The 22,497-nt window shown below is 43.5% G+C and overlaps 1 protein-coding gene across 1 annotated transcript in view; it reads right to left on the minus strand.

The window, feature by feature from the left end:
- The window catches only part of CD164L2 (CD164 molecule like 2), a 47,290-nt gene that overhangs the window by 7,060 nt on the left and 17,733 nt on the right, over window positions 1-22,497 (minus strand). Inside the window, exon 5 of the mRNA XM_070763669.1 lies at window positions 2,078-2,243. Within this exon, the coding sequence (XP_070619770.1) occupies window positions 2,078-2,243 (166 nt within the window). The remainder of the gene's footprint in view (window positions 1-2,077; window positions 2,244-22,497) is intronic.

Raw genomic sequence — 22,497 nt, forward strand, 5'->3', positions numbered from 1 at the left:
GCCCTAAGTCTTTGCAGAGTTTTTTCCACTCCTCTATTTGCTCAGAATATTTCTTTCCAGGTGCTAACAATGTTCCTGGTTCTTACGGGCTTGCATGCTCTTTCATTGTTACTCTCTGTGTAGAATGTTTTTCAAGCCTTAAGTCTTTGCAGGATTTTTTCCATTCCTCTATTTGCTCAGAATATTTCTTTCCATGTGCTAATGATGTTCTCAGCTCTTACCGGCTTGCAAGCTCTTTCATTGTTACTCTCTCCGAATAAAGTTTTTTTTAAAGCCCTAGCCAGGGGATAGAATAATATGCTGAAGCTGACCAGACTAAGGACGCTAGCCAGATAAATATCTGGTAAGCGGATTCTTTTCCCTATTTTCCTCCCCCAAAACTAGGGGGCATCTTATACTTCGAAAAATACGGTACTTCTTCACACAGAGCAAGAGAAAACAAGTTAAGGAATCTCCGAAGACCAATTCTTCCATCAGAATGAAAGAACATTTTTGCTACATGCATTATCCCATATCTCTGCAAACAAAAGATTTAACAGTTTGAGGAATTCGGGCTATTTTCTCTCCTGGGATATGGTATTGTGCTATATGTCCATTGTCCAGGAAAACGCACCGTCATTGTGTAATCGATGTATTCAAACTGTGTTGATGATTTTGAAGGACAAGTCTAAAGAGTGGAATCATCTATGAAAAGAGTGAATGGTTTTTGTTGGTTCTGGCGGCAGCCCTTAAATTCCTTGGTTTTTAACACACAAACAAACACACACACACTCTTGCACACCTACTGCTGGTTCTCCCCTCTGATAAGTAGCATGTATGGAAGAAAAAATGGGGGGAAATGGACACGTTATAACATAATATGATGCATGTTTGATATAATACAAAAAACCCCAATATATATATATAATAATAATATATAATATATAATACAAAAAAACCCCAAACTCCATATCCCTTTAACCCCACTCTCTATCCTTACAGGAAGTCCTCCACTTATAACCACACTGCTCAAAGAAAATAAAGGGAACACTTAAATAACACTCAACAATGTTGCTGAATTGCTTTTTTACATTTTAATTAGGATTTTAGCAATTGTTTCATTTTATTTTTATTTATTTGTTTGTTTATTTGTTTATTTAATTAGTATGTTTGTTAGTTAGTTAGTTAGTCCAATACACAATGAGGGTTTTAGTAGGTATATATCTATATACACATAGTAAAATACATGATGAAGGTTATAGAGGAGATACTCATAGTAAAATATATCTAAGAAAGAATAGAAAAGTAGATATAGTAATAGAACATATCAATGAAAGAATAGAAGAAGAGATATAGGAATAGAAGAAAGGAATAGGAGATATAGGAGAGCAATAGGACAGGGGACGGAAGGCACTCTAGTGCACTTATACTCGCCCCTTACTGACCTCTTAGGAATCTGGATAGGTCAACAGTAGATAATCTAAGGGTAAAGTGTTGGGGGTTTGGGGATGACACTATGGAGTCCGGTAATGAGTTCCACGCTTCGACAACTTGGTTACTGAAGTCATATTTTTTATAGTCAAGTTTGGAGCGGTTAATATTAAGTTTAAATCTGTTGTGTGCTCTTGTGTTGTTGTGGTTGAAGCTGAAGTAGTCGCTGACAGGCAGGACATTGCAGCATATGATCTTGTGGGCAATACTTAGATCTTGTTTAAGGCGTCTTAGTTCTAAACTTTCTAGTCCCAGGATTGAAAGTCTAGTCTCGTAGGGTCTTCTGTTTCGAGTGGAGGAGTGAAGGGAGCGTTTCTTCCTTGAATTCTTTTTATTATTGTCATTGTTATTGCAATTTTATAGTGTTGTGAGCCTCTCTAGGAATCTCCTGGGAGGAAACAGGGCCTCCACCCTCCCTTGGAGTTATATTGTGTTGTTTAAGTGTCCCCTTTATGTTTTTGAGCAGTACATAATTGACTCCCAATTTTTTCCACTGCTAAGTGAAGTGCTCTTTCGGCACCCAAGGAAAAAATGGTTGGCCCTCACTGGCCTTGCAGTTCCTTTCTGCACTATCTTGACAACCTCCAAAGCCCCATAGGAAACTTACAGGGTCTGATAAGTGTTGTCCTTCGACCGGAAAAACTTCAGAACGAAGAAGGCGACAGCTTGGATGCTGAGTACTAAGACGATCCCTCCGATGAAGCTGGCAGAGTTGAAGCCGGATGGGTAGAACTCGGGCGGGAGAGTTTCTGGGGGTCCCGTGGTTGAGGAGCCTAGAGGGAACCAAGCCAAAGGACTGAGGATGAACAAGGCAAGAAAGCTCATCTTGGACTTTCCACAAACTTTATTATACATAGATTATTCTATATAGTTGCTAGGTGGAAATCAGAGGTGAGATTCAATTTTTTTTTTACTACGGGTTGTGTGGTTGTGGCTTGGTGGGCGGGGGAAGGATACTGCAAAATCCACAATTCTTCCCCATTCCAAGGGAAAGATACTGCAAAAACCCCATTCCCAATATATATGACTTCAGTAACCGAATTGTCGAAGCGTGGAACTCATTACCGGACTCCATAGTGTCATCCCCAAACCCCCAACACTTTACCCTTAGATTATCCAAGGTTTACCTATCCAGATTCCTAAGAGGTCAGTAAGGGGCGAGTACAAGTGCACTAGAGTGCCTTCCGTCCCCTGTCCTATTGCTCTCCTATATCTCCTATACCTTTCTTCTATTCCTATATCTCTTCTTCTATTCTTTCATTGATATGTTCTATTACTATATATTCGATTCTATTCTTTCTTAGATATATTTTACTATGAGTATCTCCTCTATAACCTTCATCATGTATTTTACTATGTGTATATAGATATACAGTGTTCCCTCAATTTTCGCGGGTTCGAAGTTCTCGAAAATCTATACCACGGTTTTTCAAAAATATTAATTAAAAAATACTTTGCGGGCTTTTTCCCTATACCATGGTTTTTCCTGGCCAATGATGTAATGTGTCATCGCCAAACTTTCGTCCGCCTTTAATAAATATTTTTTTAAAATAAACTTTAATAAATAAACATGGTGAGTAATAATCTAAATGGTTTCTAAGGGAATGGGAAATTGCAATTTATGGGTTTAAAGTGTTAAGGGATGGCTTGTGACACTGTTCATAGCCAAAAATAGTGTATTTACTTCCGCATCTCTACTTCGCGGAAATTCAACTTTCACGGGCAGTCTCGGAACGCATCCCCCGCAGAAATCGAACAAACACTGTATACCCACTAAAACCCTCATTGTGTATTGGACTAACTAACTAACTAACTAACTAACTAACTAACTAACTAACTAAATAAATAAATAAATAAATAAATATATAAATGTTACTCTGACATATTATGTGTATGACTTTAGACTGTTTATAGGAATATATTATTTCTCAAAGTAAACTTTAATTCAAGCTAATATATCTGTGTTTGGCTGAGTAGTTATTCACAACTGTTCTCAATCTAAACTTTTCTGTGTGTGCACAATCTTGGTAAACAAGGATTACTCTGCTCATACATAAACACTCCCTTCTGCTCCCCTCTCACTATCCCTCCCCTCCTCTTTTCTTTCTCCTCCCCTCTGCTTCCACCTCCCCTCCTCTTTCCTCTCCTCCCTTCCTCTCTTGCCACCATTTCTGTCTCCTAGCCTGCTTTCCCATCTCCCCTCCTCTTGCCACTCCTTCCCTCCTCTTTCTTCTCCTCTCCTCACTTGCTACTCTCCCTTCTTCCTCCCCTCCCCTCCCCCCTCTTCCTCATTTCCTTGCAGAGCAGAGACTGATTTCAAAACAGATCTACCTTTCTCCTCCCAGGCATATTTTGCTCCCCTGAGTGAAAAAAAGAATGCCAATAAACAGGAAGGCTGTCATGGGTTTTACGAGGATGGAGTAACGGAGATTGGGCCAGAGCTTCCCCCTAAACAGATTCAGTGCTGGAGCCTCGATACTAATGTTGTCTGTGTATCAGCCATTTGTGATACGTGCCTCCCGTCTCTCTCGGGGCCCTTTCACCGGGGAATTTCTTTGTTGTTTCCAATGAAAGCAGCACCTGTTGTTCTCGTTATGTGCCCAGGAGCTGGGCTGATTGATTGCCACCTCCGTTGCAGAGGATCTGAAGTCATAGCAAAGCTGGGCTTTTCCCTCAAAACAGAGCAGCTCTGAGAGCTTACAGGTGGCTTCTGTGGCTTTTATCTCTTCCCTCTTAGCATGACACTAGGAGTCTATGGAGAGGGTCGGCATACAAGTCTAATAAATTGAATTGAACTGAATCCTATTAAATGTCACCCAAGCAGTAGTGGGCTGCTGCATGGATAGTCCAGTGCGCAATCATGGTTGGAAAAACAGAGATGTGCACACCTCTCCACATTTCCAATGTGTGCATTATGTGCCCGTGTGAGATTCAGCTTCTGTGCATGTGTGGAAGCAAACAAATTGCTGAAAATTGGCCAAACTGCACATGTTTGAGCATCCTCGTGCAAGATTTTGCTTCCTGCACATGGGCAGAAGCTGAATCTTGCACCGATGCGCGTGCGTGCTCCCATGCCCGTTGCCTGCATCCAAGGTTCCTATTTTGTTCCTATTTATTCGGTGGGAGTGGGTGGGGTTCCTTTGAATCAGCAGAATGGAGTACAGGTACTCCTTGAATCATGACCACAATTTTTTGAGCCTTCGAGTCATGAACACTGCGTCCAGGCTTCCCTCAGGTCCTCAGCTGAAGCTGGGCTGCAGCTGCAAGCTGATTGGTCGCAGCCATTCTGGCTCGACGATATAAGGAGCTGTCAAGGGTACTGACTTTGGCACTCTCTGTTAGCCTGAGCGTGCCACGCTAAGCAGACAGGCTAGTGCTTTCATTTTTAGCATTTACCTTGAGCTGAATAAACCTATTAGCCTTTCGAATATGTCTGCCTCAGTCTGTCTCATCTAAGACATATCAACGAGAAACGTTTGTTAAGTGACTTTTGCTACATTTTATTACTTTTCTTGCCACCGTTGTTAAGTGAATCATTGCATTTCTTAAGTTAGGAACATGGTTGGTAAGTGAATCTGGATTCCCCGTTGATTTTGCTTGTCAGAAGTCCACAAAAGCTGCAGAGATCCAGGAGGCACCTGTCATAAATATGAATCAGTTGGCCAAGCATTTGAATTTTTATCACGTGACCATGGGGATGCTCCAATGGTCATGTGAAAAATGGTCGTAAGTCACTTTTTTCCAATGCCATTGTAACTTAGAAACATAGAAACATAGAAGACTGACGGCAGAAAAAGACCTCATGGTCCATCTACTCTGCCCTTATACTATTTCCTGTATTTTATCTTACAATGGATCTATGTTTATCCCAGGCATGTTTAAATTCAGTTACTGTGGATTTACCAACCACGTCTGCTGGAAGTTTGTTCCAAGGATCTACTACTCTTTCAGTAAAATAATATTTTCTCATGTTGCCTTTGATCTTTCCCCCAACTAACTTCAGATTGTGTCCCCTTGTTCTTGTGTTCACTTTCCTATTAAAAACACTTCCCTCCTGGACCTTATTTAACCCTTTAACATATTTAAATGTTTCGATCATGTCCCCCCTTTTCCTTCTGTCCTCCAGACTATACAGATTGAGTTCATGAAGTCTTTCCTGATACGTTTTATACTTAAGACCTTCCACCATTCTTGTAGCCAGTCTTTGGACCCGTTCAATTGTGTATATATGTTTTTGTAGGTGAGGTCTCCAGAACTTTGGTCACTAAATGAATTGCTGTTAAGTTGAGGACCATGTACCTTTCTTCTGAACAGTCACAGGACCCAAGGAACACAACAACACCATGTGCAAAAGAAATGGGAGTGTACGGAATCGTCTCAGGATTCTGCCACCTTATTTTGCTGAAATTTGTCAGTCCAGAATAAAGATGTTCTAAGGAAGATTTGCCGTGAACATCAAACGAAGGCCTCTGAATTCAGAGTCTGACAGCTTTAGCTTCTCTCATAAATCAACCATCCCCAGACCGTCCACCTGCACGAGGTTTTCTGATTGATCTACCTGGCCTACCCAAGTGAATAATAAAAACACCTGAACAGCAGAGTGAGTTGGCTATTATTTGCTATCCCAAACTGTAAGTAGGCGTATATTTATTGATTTCTTTCTCCTTGCCAAACTGCCACTGAGCTGCAAATATATTACTACAAGGAGGACATCTGCACCTGCTCTATTCCCCCATGGTGGCTCATTTAAAATGTTTCCATTATCAGAATACAGGTAGTCCTTGACGTACCACCGCAATTGGAACCAAAACCTAATAATAGTAATGATAACAACAACAAAAACAAGAAGAGTTGGAAGGGACTGTGGAGGTCTTCTAGTCCAACCCCCTGCTTTGGCAGGAAACCCTACACTACTTCAGAGAAATGGTTACCCAACATCTGCTTTAAAACTTGTTGGGGCATTCACAACTTCTGGAGGCAGGCTGTTCCACTGATCAACTGTTCTGACTGTCAGGAAATTTGTCCTTAGTTCTAGGTTACTTCTCTCCTTGTTTAGTTTCCACCCATTGCTTCACTGGGAAGCAGGGAAGGCTGAATCAACCTTGAGCTGGTCAGGATCGAACTGCTGGCAGTGGGCAGAATTAGCCTGCAATGCTGCATTCTAACAGGAAGTAAGTAAGTAAGTAAGTAAGTAAGTAAGTAAGGAAGGAAGGAAGGAAGGAAGGAAGGAAGGAAGGAAGGAAGGAAGGAAGGAAGGAAGGAAGGAAATAGCAATAGCAATAACACTTAGACTTGTATACCGCTTCACAGTGTTTAAAGCCTTCTCTAAGCAGTTTACAAAGTCGGCATATTGCCCCCAATGTGCCTCATTTTACCCACCTCAGAAGGATGGAAGACTGAGTCAACCTTGAGCCAGGTGAGATTCGAACTGGCAAACTGCAGGCAGCCGGCAGGCAGCAGAAGCAGCCTGCAGTACCGCACTTTAATCACTGCGTCACCATGGCCTCATCTCACCTCATCTCTTCTCCCCATTACATAAAGAAGAATTCTGATAAAATGGATTATGCTTAAAATAAGGCTCTCCAAACTTGGCAACTTTTAAGACTTGTGGACTTCAACTCCCAGAATTCCTCTTAAAGATGCTAAGTGTTGAAGGCCCCTGGCCTAGAAGAAGATAGTAACTTTAAAGGGGCGGGGACATGAGCCAGGATGGCGAAGTGGTTAGAAGGCAGCAGTACAGGCCACTTCAGCTAATTGCTAGCTGTAGTTCAGCAGTTCAAATCTCACCACAGGCTGAAGGTTGACTCAGCCTTCCATAGTTCCGAGGTGTTGTGGTTCAGCCTGAGGCTGCTCAGGGATCGGCTGTGTCTCTGCTGGCTCCATGCCCGGAGGAGGATGACAGCGAAGAGGAGGGGGCTGAACAGTCGGACGGGGGAGAGGAAATTCAGGAATGGGATGAAGGAGAACAGCATGAGAGCCCGGGGGGGGGGGGCTCTCCCCAGCCAGTAGCTTGGAGTCATTAGGTGATGAAGCACAAGCCATCATTGACATGCGACAGAGACGTTCAGATCAGAGAAAGGAGCAATTAAAGAAGTATTATCAGCACTGAATTAGGAACAGCTGGGCTTGGGTGTGGTCCTCCTTAGCAGGGTTTAAAAGGCAGGCAAGCCCTTGAAGCCATGTGGAATGTTATCAGTTGGAGTTACATTGTTCTCAATGTCTCTGCTCCTGGCTTGTGGCCCAGCAGTTTGGAAGACCCGTGGGAGGTGTAGGTCTGCTATCTACAGCCTCGTCTTGGGAGCAAGAATCCTGTATTGCTGCATGGACTTTTGCCTTCGTGGATACATTTGAAGGTACAGCGTTTTCCTGTTTGTAAGGACATTTTCTGTTACCTGTGTTTTTCTTGAATTTTATAAACTGCCTTTGCCTTTTACCGGTGTGTCTGGCTTCTCTTTTTGGGTTGGTATTGGCTGCCGGAGTGACCCAGACAGAACACGAGGTGGGTCAAATGAGGACCCAGATTATTGGAGGGCAAGAGGCTGATTCTTTAAATCACTTAGAGAGGGCTGTAAAAGCACTATGAAGCAGTATATACTGTATTTTTCTGAGTATAAGGTGCACCTTTTTCCTCTCTAAAAGAGGCTGATAATTAGAGTGTGTCTTATACTCTGAATGTAGGTTTTTCCCCCCCCCAGCCCTAACTAGCTGCTAACGATCTTCCCAGCTCTTACCTTGCAGGCTCTTTCATTGTATCTCTCTGCTAAGAATGTTTTCCAAGCTCTAAGTCTTCACAAGATTTTTTTCATTACTCTAACTTGCTCTGAGTAAGTTTCTTTCCAGCCCTAACCAGGTGCTAACGATGTTCCCAGCTCTTACTGGCTTGCAAGCTTTTTCATTGTTACTCTCTCAGAATAATTTTTTTAAGCCCTTAACCAGGGGATAAAATAATGTGCTGAAACTGACCAGACTAAGGATGCTAGCCAGATGAATACCCTCAGAGCCTCAAATAATAGAAAAAAAATATACAGATGTGCGGAACTAGATGAGATGACTAGAGATATTAAGGGAACAAAAGAAAACGAATCAATTGAAATATGGGAGAATTGGAAAAATGGATTCAGAAAAGATATATGACAGAAGAAATGTAAGCCTCAGATCACATTTGTACTGAATCAATTGAGTATCTCACCATATGGTTAATTACGCAATAGGGGTATATGTTAAAAATCTTTCTTCTTTTCTCTTCCTCCCTCTCTTTTTTATTACTAATACATATTAACTGAGATTGATGTAAGCTCCCTGTTTTCCCATTATTTGTTTTTATCTGTGCTATAAAACAACTAAGAATGTATATAAGTCTCAAAATGGGTGAGCAGTGTGGTCGGGCGGTAGGAAAAGCAAGTAGGATGCTTGGCTGCATAGCTAGAGGTATAACAAGCAGGAAGAGGGAGATTGTGATCCCCTTATATAGAGCGCTGGTGAGACCACATTTGGAATACTGTGTTCAGTTCTGGAGACCTCATCTACAAAAAGATATTGACAAAATTGAACGGGTCCAAAGACGGGCTACAAGAATGGTGGAAGGTCTTAAGTATAAAACGTATCAGGAAAGACTGAATGAACTCAATCTGTATAGTCTGGAGGACAGAAGGAAAAGGGGGGACATGATCAAAACATTTAAATATGTTAAAGGGTTAAATAGGGTTCAGGAGGGAAGTGTTTTTAATAGGAAAGTGAACACAAGAACAAGGGGACACAATCTGAAGTTAGTTGGGGGAAAGATCAAAGGCAACATGAGAAAATATTATTTTACTGAAATAGTAGTAGATCCTTGGAACAAACTTCCAGCAGACGTGGTTGGTAAATCCACAGTCACTGAATTTAAACATGCCTGGGATAAACATATATCCATTGTAAGATAAAATACAGGAAATAGTATAAGGGCAGACTAAATGGACCAGGAGGTCTTTTTCTGCCATCAGTCTTCTATGTTTCTATACCAAAAATGAGTAATGATCTGTAAATATATGTATTTTTACATGTAATAAAAAACCAAAATAAAACATTTTTTTAAAAAAGAATACCTGGGAAGCAGATCCCCCCCCCTATTTTCCCCCTAAAAAACTAAGGTGCGTCTTATATTTCGGTGCCTCCTATACTCCAAAAAATACGGTAAGTGTAAATGCCATCAAATCCTGCACTACAATGGAAAGGCTTGAATTTGTTCAAGCTGAGAGAAGACGAACTTGGGTAGAGATTAAAACAAAAACAAAACCCACGGATTTTTCCATATTGCGATGCACCGAAGGGCCGGAGAGAGAATGGGGACGTCTGTTTTGCTTCAAGGAGAGGAACAAGAAATAACGAGGTCGCTGGGAAGCCGATTTGGGTGAAAACCTCAGCCGAAGCTCCCTAATTGACAGCGGAACGAGTACTTCCGAAGCCAGGATGACAGTGGAACTCATAATCTCTGGAGGGCTACTGGTCAGGGATGCTACGGAGCAGGTGGCAACATGGCCAGGAGGAAGGTTGGTTGGTTGGTTGGTTGGTTTATTTATTTATTTTATTTTATTTGTCATACCAATATACCCTGTTTCCCCGAAAATAAGACGTACCCCGAAAGTAAGGCATGTCAGAGGTTTTGCAGAATTTGCTAACATAAGGCACCCCACCGAAAATAAGGCGTAGTCAAGTTTACATACGGTACGGTGGAAAAACATACGGTACCTTCAAAGCTGTTCATAGCGGTACCGTAATAATGTGGCATCCCCTGCTGGCCCCTTCCATCGCTTTGTACCGTCCAGTACAGCAGACACAGTCTGCTGCTGTCTCACCGCCATTACAGTCTCCACTACAGTGCGTAGACTGTAGCTCCTCTGGTGGCCGGAAGCTGCAATAGCGGGAGTATACGGTTGTACCGTATAAGTGCCGTCGTTTGTGTGTATGGGTGCCATACTGACAGGTACCGTACTGTAATCAGTGTACCGTACGGTACACTTTCTTTGGGGGTGTCAGCTTTTCTGCCTGTGAATTTGTCTTATTTGAGAAATATAAGGCACCCCCCGAAAATAAGACGTAGCACAACTTTTGGAGCAAAAATTAATATAAGACAGTGTCTTATTTTCGGGGACACACGGTAGTATTGTATTGCAGTATGTTTAACATAACATAAGTATAAAGTAGAGCACTGTTTCCCAACCTTGGCAACTTGAAGATATCTGGACTTCAACTCCCAGAATTCCCCAGCCAGCGTTTGCTGGCTGGGGAATTCTGGGAGTTGAAGTCCGGATATCTTCAAGTTGCCAAGGTTGGGAAACACTGAAGTAGAGATAGAAAGGATAAAAAAGACATTAGGAGAGAGACGGCAGGCACAAAGGTGCACTTATGCACGCCCCTTACAGACCTCTTAGAAAAGGGGAGAGGTCTATTGTAGATAATGTAAGGTTGAAGATTTTGGGATGGGGAGAAGAAACAACAGAGTCTGGTAGTAAATTCCAGGCGGCCTCTCTTGCTGAAATCGTATTTTCTGCAGTCTAGTTTGGAGCGATTTACATTGAGTTTGTATCTACTGCGTGCTCTTGCGTTGTTGTTGTTAAAGGTGAAGTAGTCGCTAACAGGGAGTGCAGTGTGATGTATAATTTGATGAACAACAGTTAAATCAGTCCGGAGGACCATTTGTCCTTCCTCATCGGTTGCTCTCCAGATAGGCTGAGAAGGAAACCTTCCACCAGCAGACTACAGTCGGTAGTTCAACACACAGACCGCAGGTTAAAATGAGGCTTAGAAACATAGAAACATAGAAGACTGACAGCAGAAAAAGACCTCATGGTTCATCTAGTCTGCCCTTATACTATTTCCTGTATTTTATCTTACAATGGATATATGTTTATCCCAGGCATGTTTAAATTCAGTTACTGTGGATTTACCAACCACGTCTGCTGGAAGTTTGTTCCAAGGATCTGCTACTCTTTCAGTAAAATAATATTTTCTCATGTTGCCTTTGATCTTTCCCTCAAATAACTTCAGATTGTGTCCCCTTGTTCTAGTGTTCACTTTCCTATTAAAAACACTTCCCTCCTGGACCTTATTTAACCCTTTAACATATTTAAATGTTTCGATCATGTCCCCCCTTTTCCTTCTGTCCTCCAGACTATACAGATTGAGTTCATGAAGTCTTTCCTGATACGTTTTATGCTTAAGACCTTCCACCATTCTTGTAGCCCGTCTTTGGACCCATTCAATTTTGTCAATATCTTTTTGTAGGTGAGGTCTCCAAAACTGAACACAGTACTCCAAATGTGGTCTCACCAGCGCTCTATATAAGGGGATCACAATCTCCCTCTTCCTGCTTGTTATACCTCTAGCTATGCAGCCAAGCATCCTACTTGCTTTTCCTATCGCCAGACCACACTGCTCACCCATTTTGAGACTGTCAGAAATCACTACCCCTAAATCCTTCTCTTCTGAAGTTTTTGCTAACACAGAACTGCCAATGCAATACAGTGATCCCCCGTTTATTGCGTCCCCAACCATTGCGAACAGGGTACTTCGCTATTTTTCAACCCGGAAGTCAAAATACCATCTACGCATGCGTGCCCGGGGCACGCATGCGTAGATGGCAACCGGGAGATCAGCTGCTGGGCGGCTTCCCTGAGTCTTCCCCCTCTTGCTGGCATCAGCGAGGAGTTTCCCCACCGCCCACGCAAACTCCTCGCTGCCGCCCGCCCTTCGCCCGCCCACGCCGTTCATTCTCGCCGCTTTTGAGCTGAGTCCGGAAGCGAATTCGCTCCCGGACTCAGCTCGAAAGTGCGGAGACAAGCCGTTCCTTGCCGCTTGCTATCGGCGCTTTCGAGCTGAGTCCGGGAGCGAATTCGCTCCCGGACTCAGCTCGAAAGCGCGGAGACAAGCCGTTCCTTGCCGCTTGCTATCGGCGCTTTCGAGCTGAGTCCGGGAGCGAATTCGCTCCCGGACTCAGCTCGAAAGCGCGGAGACAAGCCGTTCCTTGCCGCTTGCTATCGGCGCTTTCGAGCTGAGTCCGGGAGCGAATTCGCTCCCGGACTCAGCTCGAAAGCGCGGAGACAAGCCGTTCCTTGCCGCTTGCTATCGGCGCTTTCGAGCTGAGTCCGGGAGCGAATTCGCTCCCGGACTCAGCTCGAAAGCGCCGAGAGCCAGCGCCCCCCGGACCCCCAACCCGGGTTTGGGGGGCTGCTAGGAAGCCCTCCATGCCGGCGGCAAACAGCCGCGCCGCCCCCAATCTTCGGCTCCTCGCTAGCGCTGTGGGAGTAAAAACACCATCTGCACATGCGCAGATGGTGTTTTTACTTCCGCAGCGCTACTTCGCGAAAACCCGCTCGTTGCGGGGGGTCCTGGAACGGAACCCTCGCAACGAGCGGGGGATCACTGTACTCAGATTGAGGATTCCTTTTCCCCAAGTGCATTATTTTACATTTGGAAACATTAAACTGCAGTTTCCATTGCTTTGACCATTTATCTAGTAAAGCTAAATCATTTACCATATTACAGACCCCTCCAGGAATATCAACCCTATTGCACACTTTGGAGTCATCGGCAAATAGGCAAACCTTCCCTACCAAACCTTCCCCTATGTCACTCACAAACATATTAAAAAGAATAGGACCCAGAACAGACCCTTGTGGCACACCGCTTGTAACCTGACTCTGCTCAGAATACTCGCCATTAACAATAACTCTCTGATGTCTATGCTTATGTGAATGTGGCTTGTGTGGATGGAGCCGCCTCCAACCGTCTTTTGAATCCCATTGTTCTCCTTCCACTTCCCTTGTCTGTTGTTAAGTTAAATTAGGCCCATATTGGAAGGAAGGCAAACACAAACTCACTCCTTCCCCCCCAGTGCCTCGGCTATTTCGCCTCCTGTTCTTCCGGCAGCTTGGATTCAGAGCGCTAAGCTCATTGGGGCTTAGAGATCTTGGTTTGTTTTGCTCGTTAAACTTCATAAAGGCCCACATGCACCGAGAGTGCAGAATAAATCATTCTTATTTGGCAGGCAGGCTGCTCACAATGCCGCCTCGGCTGCTGGCGTCTATTATCTGTTTTCAGCAAAGGATCCCTTGCTGGCAGAGTTAACAAGCCAAAGCCAACCAGCAATTTTCAGCAGCAATTCTGGCTTCCCGGTAGTGGAGGAGATTAGATTGTGCCGATGGGAGGGAGGGAGGGAGGGGGGTGAGAATTTGGAATCTTTTTTTTTTAATGAAGTTTTTATTTACAAGGATAAATACAATAGATTTTAGAGGATTATGGCAAGGTGGCGGGATTAAAAATCAATAACCTCCAAACTCAAATTTTAACCAATTAATGAACTCAATCTGTATAGTCTGGAGGACAGAAGGAAAAGGGGCGACATGATCGAAACATTTAAATATGTTAAAGGGTTAAATAAGGTTCAGGGGGGAAGTGTTTTTAATAGGAAAGTGAACACAAGAACAAGGGAACACAATCTGAAGTTAGTTGGGGGAAAGATCAAAGGGAACATGAGAAAATATTATTTTACTGAAAGAGTAGTAGATCCTTGGAACAAACTTCCAGCAGACGGGGTTGTTAAATCCACAGTAACTGAATTTAAACATGCCTGGGATAAACATATATCCATCCTAAGATAAAATACAGGAAATAGTATAAGGGCAGACTAGATGGACTATGAGGTCTTTTTCTGCCGTCAGTCTTCTATGTTTCTAACTGCAAAAAATTAATTTACTATCAAAACTGGATATCCAAATAACCAAAAAAATTAAATATTTAGGTATCAACTTAACAGCAAAGGTTTCGAGCTTAAAAGAAGATAACTACGACAAGTTAAGCGATAAAATCCAAAAAGAGATAAAGAAATGGAAGATATTGCAACTCTCTCTATTGGGAAGAATAGTGGCCATTAAACTTAATGTATTACCAAAAATTATATTTCTATTCCAAACAAAGCCAATTCATCTTAAACAAGACTTTTTTAAAATAAAATTGAATAAACTAACTAGCAACTTTATCTGGCAAAACAAACGTCCCAGAATCCGACTTAAATATATGCAAGAAAGGAAGGAGGAAGGAAGTCTCGCCCTACCGATATGGAAAGATTATTACAATGCGATATCCCTAACGTGGATAAGGGAATGGATACTCTTAACTAACACCAGACTGTTAAATCTAGAAGGTCATGATCTCCACTCAGGTTGGCACTTTTACTTACGGGGGAAAAAATCAGAAACCCATAAATATTTTACTAACCATCTTATTAGGAAATCCTTGCTACATACTGTTCTCTCTGGGTCACTCCAGAAGCCAATACCAACCCAAAAAGAGAATCCAGACACACTGGTAAAAGGCAAAGGCAGTTTTATAAAATTCAAGAAAAACACAGGTAACAGAAAATGTCCTTACAAACAGGAAAATGCTGTATCTTCAGATATATCCACGAAGGCAAAAGTCCATGCAGCAATACAGAATTCTTGCTGCCAAGCCAAGGCTGTAGATAGCAGACCTACACCTCCCACGGATCTTCCAAAGCTGCTGGGCCACAAGCCAGGAACAGAGATGCCGAGAAACAAGACAGGATAACGCCACGCCAAGCTGATAACACTCCACATGGCTTAAAGGGCCTGCCTGCCTTTTAAACCCCGCTGATGAGGACCACACCCAAACCCAGCTGTTTCTACTTCAATGGTGATAATATCTCTTTAACTGCTCCTTTCGTTGCTCTGAACGTCGCTGTCTCATGTCAATGACAACTTGTGCGTCATCACCTAATGACTCCAAGCTACTGGCTGGGGAGAGGCCCCCCCCAGGGGCTCTCATGCTGTTCTCCTTCATCCCATTCCTGATTTTCCTCTCCCCCGTCCGACTGTTCAGCCCCCTCCTCTGCGCTGTCCTCCTCCTCCGGGCATGGAGCCAGCAGAGACACAGCTGGTCCCTGAGCAGCCTCAGGCTGAATCACAACACATACCTGGCAAAAAATCAGGAAACAACTCTATAAAGGAATCCCAACATGCTATGCACCTCTAGAAGCCTACGTACACCCTAACTTTCATAAAAAGAACAACATAATAAGATACAAAGATATAATAAATACTAGCAGAGAAATTAAATCAAGAACAGAACTGGAAACCATAGGCCAAAAGACAGAATGGTGGGAATATCTACAAATGCAATTGAAATTTAATAAAGAGAATTTGGAATCTTTTTGGCAAAAATGTATTGTATTGGCAGTTCTTGGTTAGCAAAAACTTCAGAAGAGAAAGATTTAGGGGTTGTGATTTCTAACAGTCTCAAAATGGGTGAACAGTGCGGTCAGGTGGTAGGGAAAGCAAGTAGAATGCTTGGCTGCATAGCTAGAGGTATAACAAGCAGGAAGAGGGAGAGTGTGATCCCGCTGTATAGAGCGCTGGTGAGACCCCGTTTGGAATAGTCTGTCCAGTTCTGGAGACGTCACCTGCAGAAAGAAATTGATCAAATTGAACGGGTCCAAAGACGGGCTACAAAAATGGTGGAAAGTTTTAAGCATCAAACTTAGCAGGAAAGACTTCATGTACTCAATCTGTATAGTCTGGAGGACAGAAGGGAAAGGGAGGACATGATCGAAACATTTAAATATGTGAATGGGTTAAATAAGATTCAGGAGGGAAATGTTTTTAATAGGAAACTGAGATTTATCTGGATGACGAAATTAGAAAGAAAGGAATAAGGCTGTGTGTGATGATAAGCGAAATTAAATAGATAGGATTTAAGAATGTATAATGTGATTATGTATATGTTGTTTGCTTTTTTAAATATGATAGGGTTTTATGTGCTTTTTAATATTAGATTTGTTTTCGCTGGAATATTGTTTTTATTACTGTTGTGAGCCGCCCCGAGTCTTCGGAGAGGGGCGGCATACAAATCTAATAAATTGAATTGAATTGAATTGATTATACAAGATGTACTAGTCAAAAACTATTTTATTATAACAAAAGAGAAAGTCTATGACTTTTTGTATTATATGATGTGGAAGAAAAAAATAAATAAAACAAATACATTTGTTAGGACATTGGCCAGAGAGGCTGGCCTGGATGCCCCATCGAAGCTGCTTCCTTTGCCATGAAATAAACGCGCAGGCAACGGCCTATAGGGAGCCACAGGCGGATCAATAATTCAGAAGGTTCTGGGATAGAGTTTCTCACTTTAATTAGCCCACAAGCTCCCACTTCGTTTCAGCAGGAAGAATCATCCTCCAAGAGAGCGCCCACCACTGCTTAAACGCACCCATCCCTCGCCTGCTGGTTTCTTTATTAAAGAGCCATTTCCTCCGTCCTGCCTTCTTAAGTTCTGCTACCCAAGCAGGGCAGCTGTGGTTAGAGCTTTCCAAGAGGGGGAAAGGAACATAGAAACATAGAAGACTGGCGGCAGAAAAAGACCTCCTGGTCCATCTATGTTTGTTTATTGTTTGTTTATGTTTATTTAGATTTGTATGCCGCCCCTCTCCGCAGACTCGGGGCGGCTCACAACAAAGTGAAAAACAATTTAAAACAAATCTAAATTTCTACTAAAAACATTTTTTAAAAAACCCCATTTTCTAAACACACATACATACACACATACCATTTATAAATTGTATATGCCCGGGGGAGATGTCTTAGTTCCCCCATGCCTGACGACACAGGTGGGTCTTAAGGAGCTTACGAAAGGCAAGGAGAATAGGGGCAGTTCTAATCTCCGGGGGGAATTGGCTCCAGAGGGCCGGGGCCGCCACAGAGAAGGCTCTTCCCCTGGGTCCTGCCAGACGACATTGTTTAGTCGATGGGACCCGAAGAAGGCCAACTCTGTGGGACCTAATCGGTCACTGGGATTCGTGCGGCAGCAGGCGGTCTCGGAGATATTCTGGTCCAGTGCCATGAAGGGCTTTAAAGGTCATAACCAACACTTTGAATTGTGACCGGAAGTTGATCGGCAACCAATGCAGACTGCGGAGTGTTGGTGAAACATGGGCATACCTAGGTAGGCCCATGACTGCTCTCGCAGCTGCATTCTGCACGATCTGAAGTTTCCGAACACTTTTCAAAGGTAGCCCCATGTAGTCTGCCCTGATACTATTTCCTATACGGTGTTCCCTCGATTTTCATGGGTTCGAACTTCGCGAAAAGTCTATACTGTACCATGGTTTTTCAAAAATATTAATTAAAAAATGCTTCATGGTTTCCCCCCCTATACCATGGTTTTTCCCGCCCGATGACGTCACATGCCATCGCCAAACTTTCGTCCGTCTTTAATAAATATTTTTTTAAAATAAACTTTAAGAAATAAACATGGTGAGTAATAATCTAAATGGTTGCTAAGGGAATGGGAAATTGTAATTTAAAGGTTTAAACTGTTAAGGGAAGGCTTGTGAGACTGTTCATAGCCAAAAATAGTGTATTTACTTCCGCATCTCTACTTCGCGGAAATTCGACTTTCGCGGGCGGTCTCGGAACGCATCCCCCGCGAAAGTCGAGGGAACACTGTATTTTATCTTAGGAAGGATATATGTTTATCCCAGGCATGTTTAAATTCAGTGACTGTGGATTTACCAACCACGTCTGCTGGAAGTTTGTTCCAAGGATCTACTACTCTTTCAGTCAAATAATATTTTCTCACGTTGCTTCTGATCTTTCCCCCAACTAACCTCAGATTGTGATCCCTTGTTCTTGTGTTCCCTTTCCTATTAAAAACACTTCTCTCCTGAACCTTATTTAACCATTTAACATATTTAAATGTTTCGATCATGTCCCCCCCCCTTTTCCCTTCTGTCCTCCAGACTCTACAGATTGAGTCCATGAAGTCTTTCCTGATAAGTTTTATGATTAAGACCTTTCACCATTTTTGTAGCCCGTCTTTGGACCCGTTCAATTCGATCCATATCTTTTTGTAGGTGAGGTCTCCAGAGCTGGACACAGTATTATTCCAAATGGGGTCTCACTCGCTATGCAGCCAAGCATTCTATTTGCTTTCCCTACCGCCCGACTACACTGTTCACCCATTTTGAGACTGTCGGAAATCATGACTCCTACATTCTTCTCTTCTGAAAGGATCTTTTGAAAAAAATTAAGTCTCTTAATTTCCACCTTCAGTTGGTGGTGAAAGGCAGTAAGAGCTTTTCAGGCTTGGCGCAAGCCTACATGTTTTGAAAGCCTTTGTGAGATAATCTTCCAAGCCAGTGTTTCCCAACCTTGGCAACTTGAATATACAGTGATACCTCGTCTTACAAACGCCTCGTCATACAAACTTTTCGAGATACAAACCCAGGGTTTAAGATTTTTTTGCCTCTTCTTACAAACTATTTTCACCTTACAAACCCACCGCCGCCACTGGGATGCCCTGCCTCCAGACTTCCGTTGCCAGAGAAGCGCCCATTTTTGCACTGCTGGGATTCCCTGAGGCTCCTCTCCATGGGAAACCCCACCTCCGGACTTCCGTGTTTTTGTGATGCTGCAGGGGAATCCCAGCAGGGGAATCCCAGTAGCGCAAAAACGGGCACTTCGCTGGCAACGGAAGTCCAGAGGTGGGGTTTCCCAGCGAGTGGAGCCTCAGTGAAATCGCAGCATCGCAAAAACACAGAGGTCCGGAGGTGGGGTTTCCCATGGAGGGGAGCCTCAGGAGAATCCCAGCAGTGCAAAAACGGGCACTTCGCTGGCAACGGAAGTCCAGAGGTGGGGTTTCCCAGCGAGTGGAGCCTCAGTGAAATCGCAGCATCGCAAAAACACAGAGGTCCAGAGGTGGGGTTTCGAGAACTTCAGTGTTTTTGCGATGCTGCGATTTCACTGATGCTTCCTTCGCTGGGAAACCCCACCTCCGGACTTCCGTTGCCAGCAAAGTGCTCATTTTTGCGATGCTGGGATTCCCCTGCAGCATCGCAAAAACACAGAAGTCCGGAGGTGGGGTTTCCCATGGAGGGGAGCCTCAGGGGAAATCCCAGCAGCGCAAAAACGGGTGCTTCGGCTGGCAAAAGGGGTGAATTTTGGGCTTGCACGCATTAATCGCTTTTCCATTGATTCCTATGGGAAACATTGTTTCATCTTACAAACTTTTCACCTTAAGAACCTCGTCCCGGAGCCAATTAAGTTTGTAAGACAAGGTATCACTGTATTTGGACTTCAACTCCCAGAATTCTGGGAGTTGAAGTCCAGATATCTTCAAGTTGCCAAGGTTGGGAAACATTGTTCCAAGCCAACGTTTGTAAGAGAGGGAACAGCCTGGGGGGGTGGGGCAGCTTCTCTGCTTTCCCAATTCTCTCTTGCATCCAGGTTTTTAACTAAAGTCGCCCTGTTTAATTTTTTTTAATTTTTGCATATTACAGCTGCAGCTAGGATTGCTTTTGCCCAATTTCCATCTTTTTCCACCCACAGGAAGTGCTGCCTTTAAGTGTGGGTTTCGCCTTAAAGATGACATTTCCAAATTCAGCATTTTTTTCTCGTGTCTTTTTTAAGGGCTTGTTAATCATCCGAGTTGAGAACTCTGTTCCAGCCTTTTAAAGAAATGTGAAAAATCCAACGGATAACCAGAATCCAATTTCTACATTTAGCCCCAGAGGTCAAGCCGGCTCTCGTCTCTAAATTTGCAAAGACTGGAATCCCTTGAACAATCCTCGTTAATGCAAAATCCTAAAAATAGACTTCTCTCCCCAATTTTCTCTCTTTCAAAGGCCTCCGAGCTGCCCTTCCACAAATCCCACCCTCCTTTCAATAAATCCATTGGACCTGCTCGCTGGAAGAAGATGAAAGAGGTAATTTAGTACATCTGGAAGGCACAGACTGAGGTCAAGCCCGGGCTCACAAATTTGCCCAATTCCCACAGAGCTTTCCCTGCACTCTCTCAAACTTTCGGCGGCAGCATCAAGGCAACTTCTTTGGCTGCCTGGTGTGAAAGGCAAAGGAAGATGAAAACATTTCAGCAGGAATATTTCCCATGCCTTTAAAAGCTACTATGTAGAGCGCTGGTGAGACCACATTTGGAATAATACTGTGTTCAGTTCTGGAGACCTCACCTACAAAAAGATATTGACAAAATTGAACAGGTCCAAAGACGGGCTACAAGAATGGTATATCTCTACTTTATACTTATGTTATGTTAAACATACTACATATAGACTTGAAACCAGAGATATTTAGCTTTACTAGATAAATGGTCAAAGCAATGGAAACTGCAGTTTAATGTTTCCAAATGTAAAATAATGCACTTGGGGAAAAGGAATCCTCAATCTGAGTATTGCATTGGCAGTTCTGTGTTAGCAAAAACTTCAGAAGAAAAGGATTTAGGGGTCGTGATTTCTGACAATCTCAAAATGGGTGAATTTAGGTCAGGCAGTAGGGAAAGCAAGTAGGATGCTTGGCTGCATAGCTAGAGGTATAACAAGCAGGAAGAGGGAGGTTGTGATCCCCTTATATAGAGCGCTGGTGAGACCACATTTGGAATACTGTGTTCAGTTCTGGAGACCTCACCTACAAAAAGACATTGACAAAATTGAACGGGTCCAAAGACGGGCTACAAGAATGGTGGAAGGTCTTAAGCATAAAACGTATCAGGAAAGACTTCATGAACTCAATCTGTATAGTCTGGAGCAGTGGTCCCCAACGTTTTTTCCACCAGGGACCAGTTTCAGCAAGACAATTTTTCTATGGCCCGGTGGGGGCGGAAAGGGGTGTGGTTGGGGGCGGGATTAAGCATGGGGGTGCTGGTCCTCCCCGCCCCTCTTTCCCGCCATCGCCCTGTGGGCCGGCAGAACCTGTCTCCCAAGCCCTCTTGCCCAGCGGGGGCTAAGCGCTGGAGACAGGGGGTCAGGCTGGCCCTCCTGCCTCCCCCCAGCCAAAAACGCAAAAGCGCCCCGCGGCAGAAGCCAAAAGAGGCTTGAGCCTCTTGGTCCTTCCTGCCCCTCTGTCCCATCCATTGTCCTGTGGCCGGCAGAACCTGCCTCCCGAGGCCTCTTGCCCGGCGGGAGGCGAAGCGCTGGGGGGGGGGGCGGCATGAGGGCCGGCAGCTGCTGACTCCACGGACCGGTGCAACATGCCCCGCGGCCCGGTACTGGTCCGCGGCCCAGTGGTTGGGGACCCCTGGTCTGGAGGACAGAAGGAAAAGGGGGGACATGATCGAAACATTTAAATATGTTAAAGGGTTAAATAAGGTTCAGGAGGGAAGTGTTTTTAATAGGAAAGTGAACACAAGAACAAGGGGACACAATCTGAAGTTAGTTGGGGGAAAGATCAAAAGCAACATGAGAAAATATTATTTTACTGAAAGAGTAGTAGATCCTTGGAACAAACTTCCAGCAGACGTGGTTGGTAAATCCACAGTGATTGAATTTAAACATGCCTGGAATAAACCTATATCCATCCTAAGATAAAATACAAAAATAGTATAAGGGCAGACTAGATGGACCATGAGGTCTTTTTCTGCCGTCAGACTTCTAAGTTTCTATATGAATTTGTCTCTTCTTTTCTTTCTTCTCTTCTTTTTTATTTCTCCCCTTCTTTTCCCTTATTTCTCTTTTTTTCCCTTCTCTCTCTTTCTCTTTCCCTTTCTTTCCTTTTATATATAAAGGTGTGTGTATTTTGACTTATAGTTATATACTCAAAACTCATACACATTTGTACCAATATTTGCAAAGTCCTTTTACTTTATGAATCCCCTCCCCTATTTATCTTCAATGAAGTTTATATTTTCTTTAAAAATAAAAGGGAAAGAAAAAGTCTTAAAGTTGCCAAATTGAGTAGGCAAATAAATCTCTATGGAGGAAGAAATAACCCCTTCCTCCCATTCTGGCTCTTTTTACCCCTGGCTCATTCCCATAACATTGTCAGCTTAAAGCAGCTTTGAGTTTCTCTGGGGGGTCTGAGGGAATCAGTGAAGGAACATCAGAACCTCAAGTCACAACCTTCTTCTCTAATGGGGACATGTTTATGACCTCTACCACTGCCATTCAACCTGTTTGAAAGGAGGAGCAATGGGGAAAAAAATGACAAAACTACATATAGACTTGAAACCAGAGATATTTAGCTT

Source organism: Erythrolamprus reginae, chromosome 11 (assembly GCF_031021105.1).
Source record: "Erythrolamprus reginae isolate rEryReg1 chromosome 11, rEryReg1.hap1, whole genome shotgun sequence".
Lineage (NCBI taxonomy): Eukaryota > Metazoa > Chordata > Lepidosauria > Squamata > Dipsadidae > Erythrolamprus > Erythrolamprus reginae.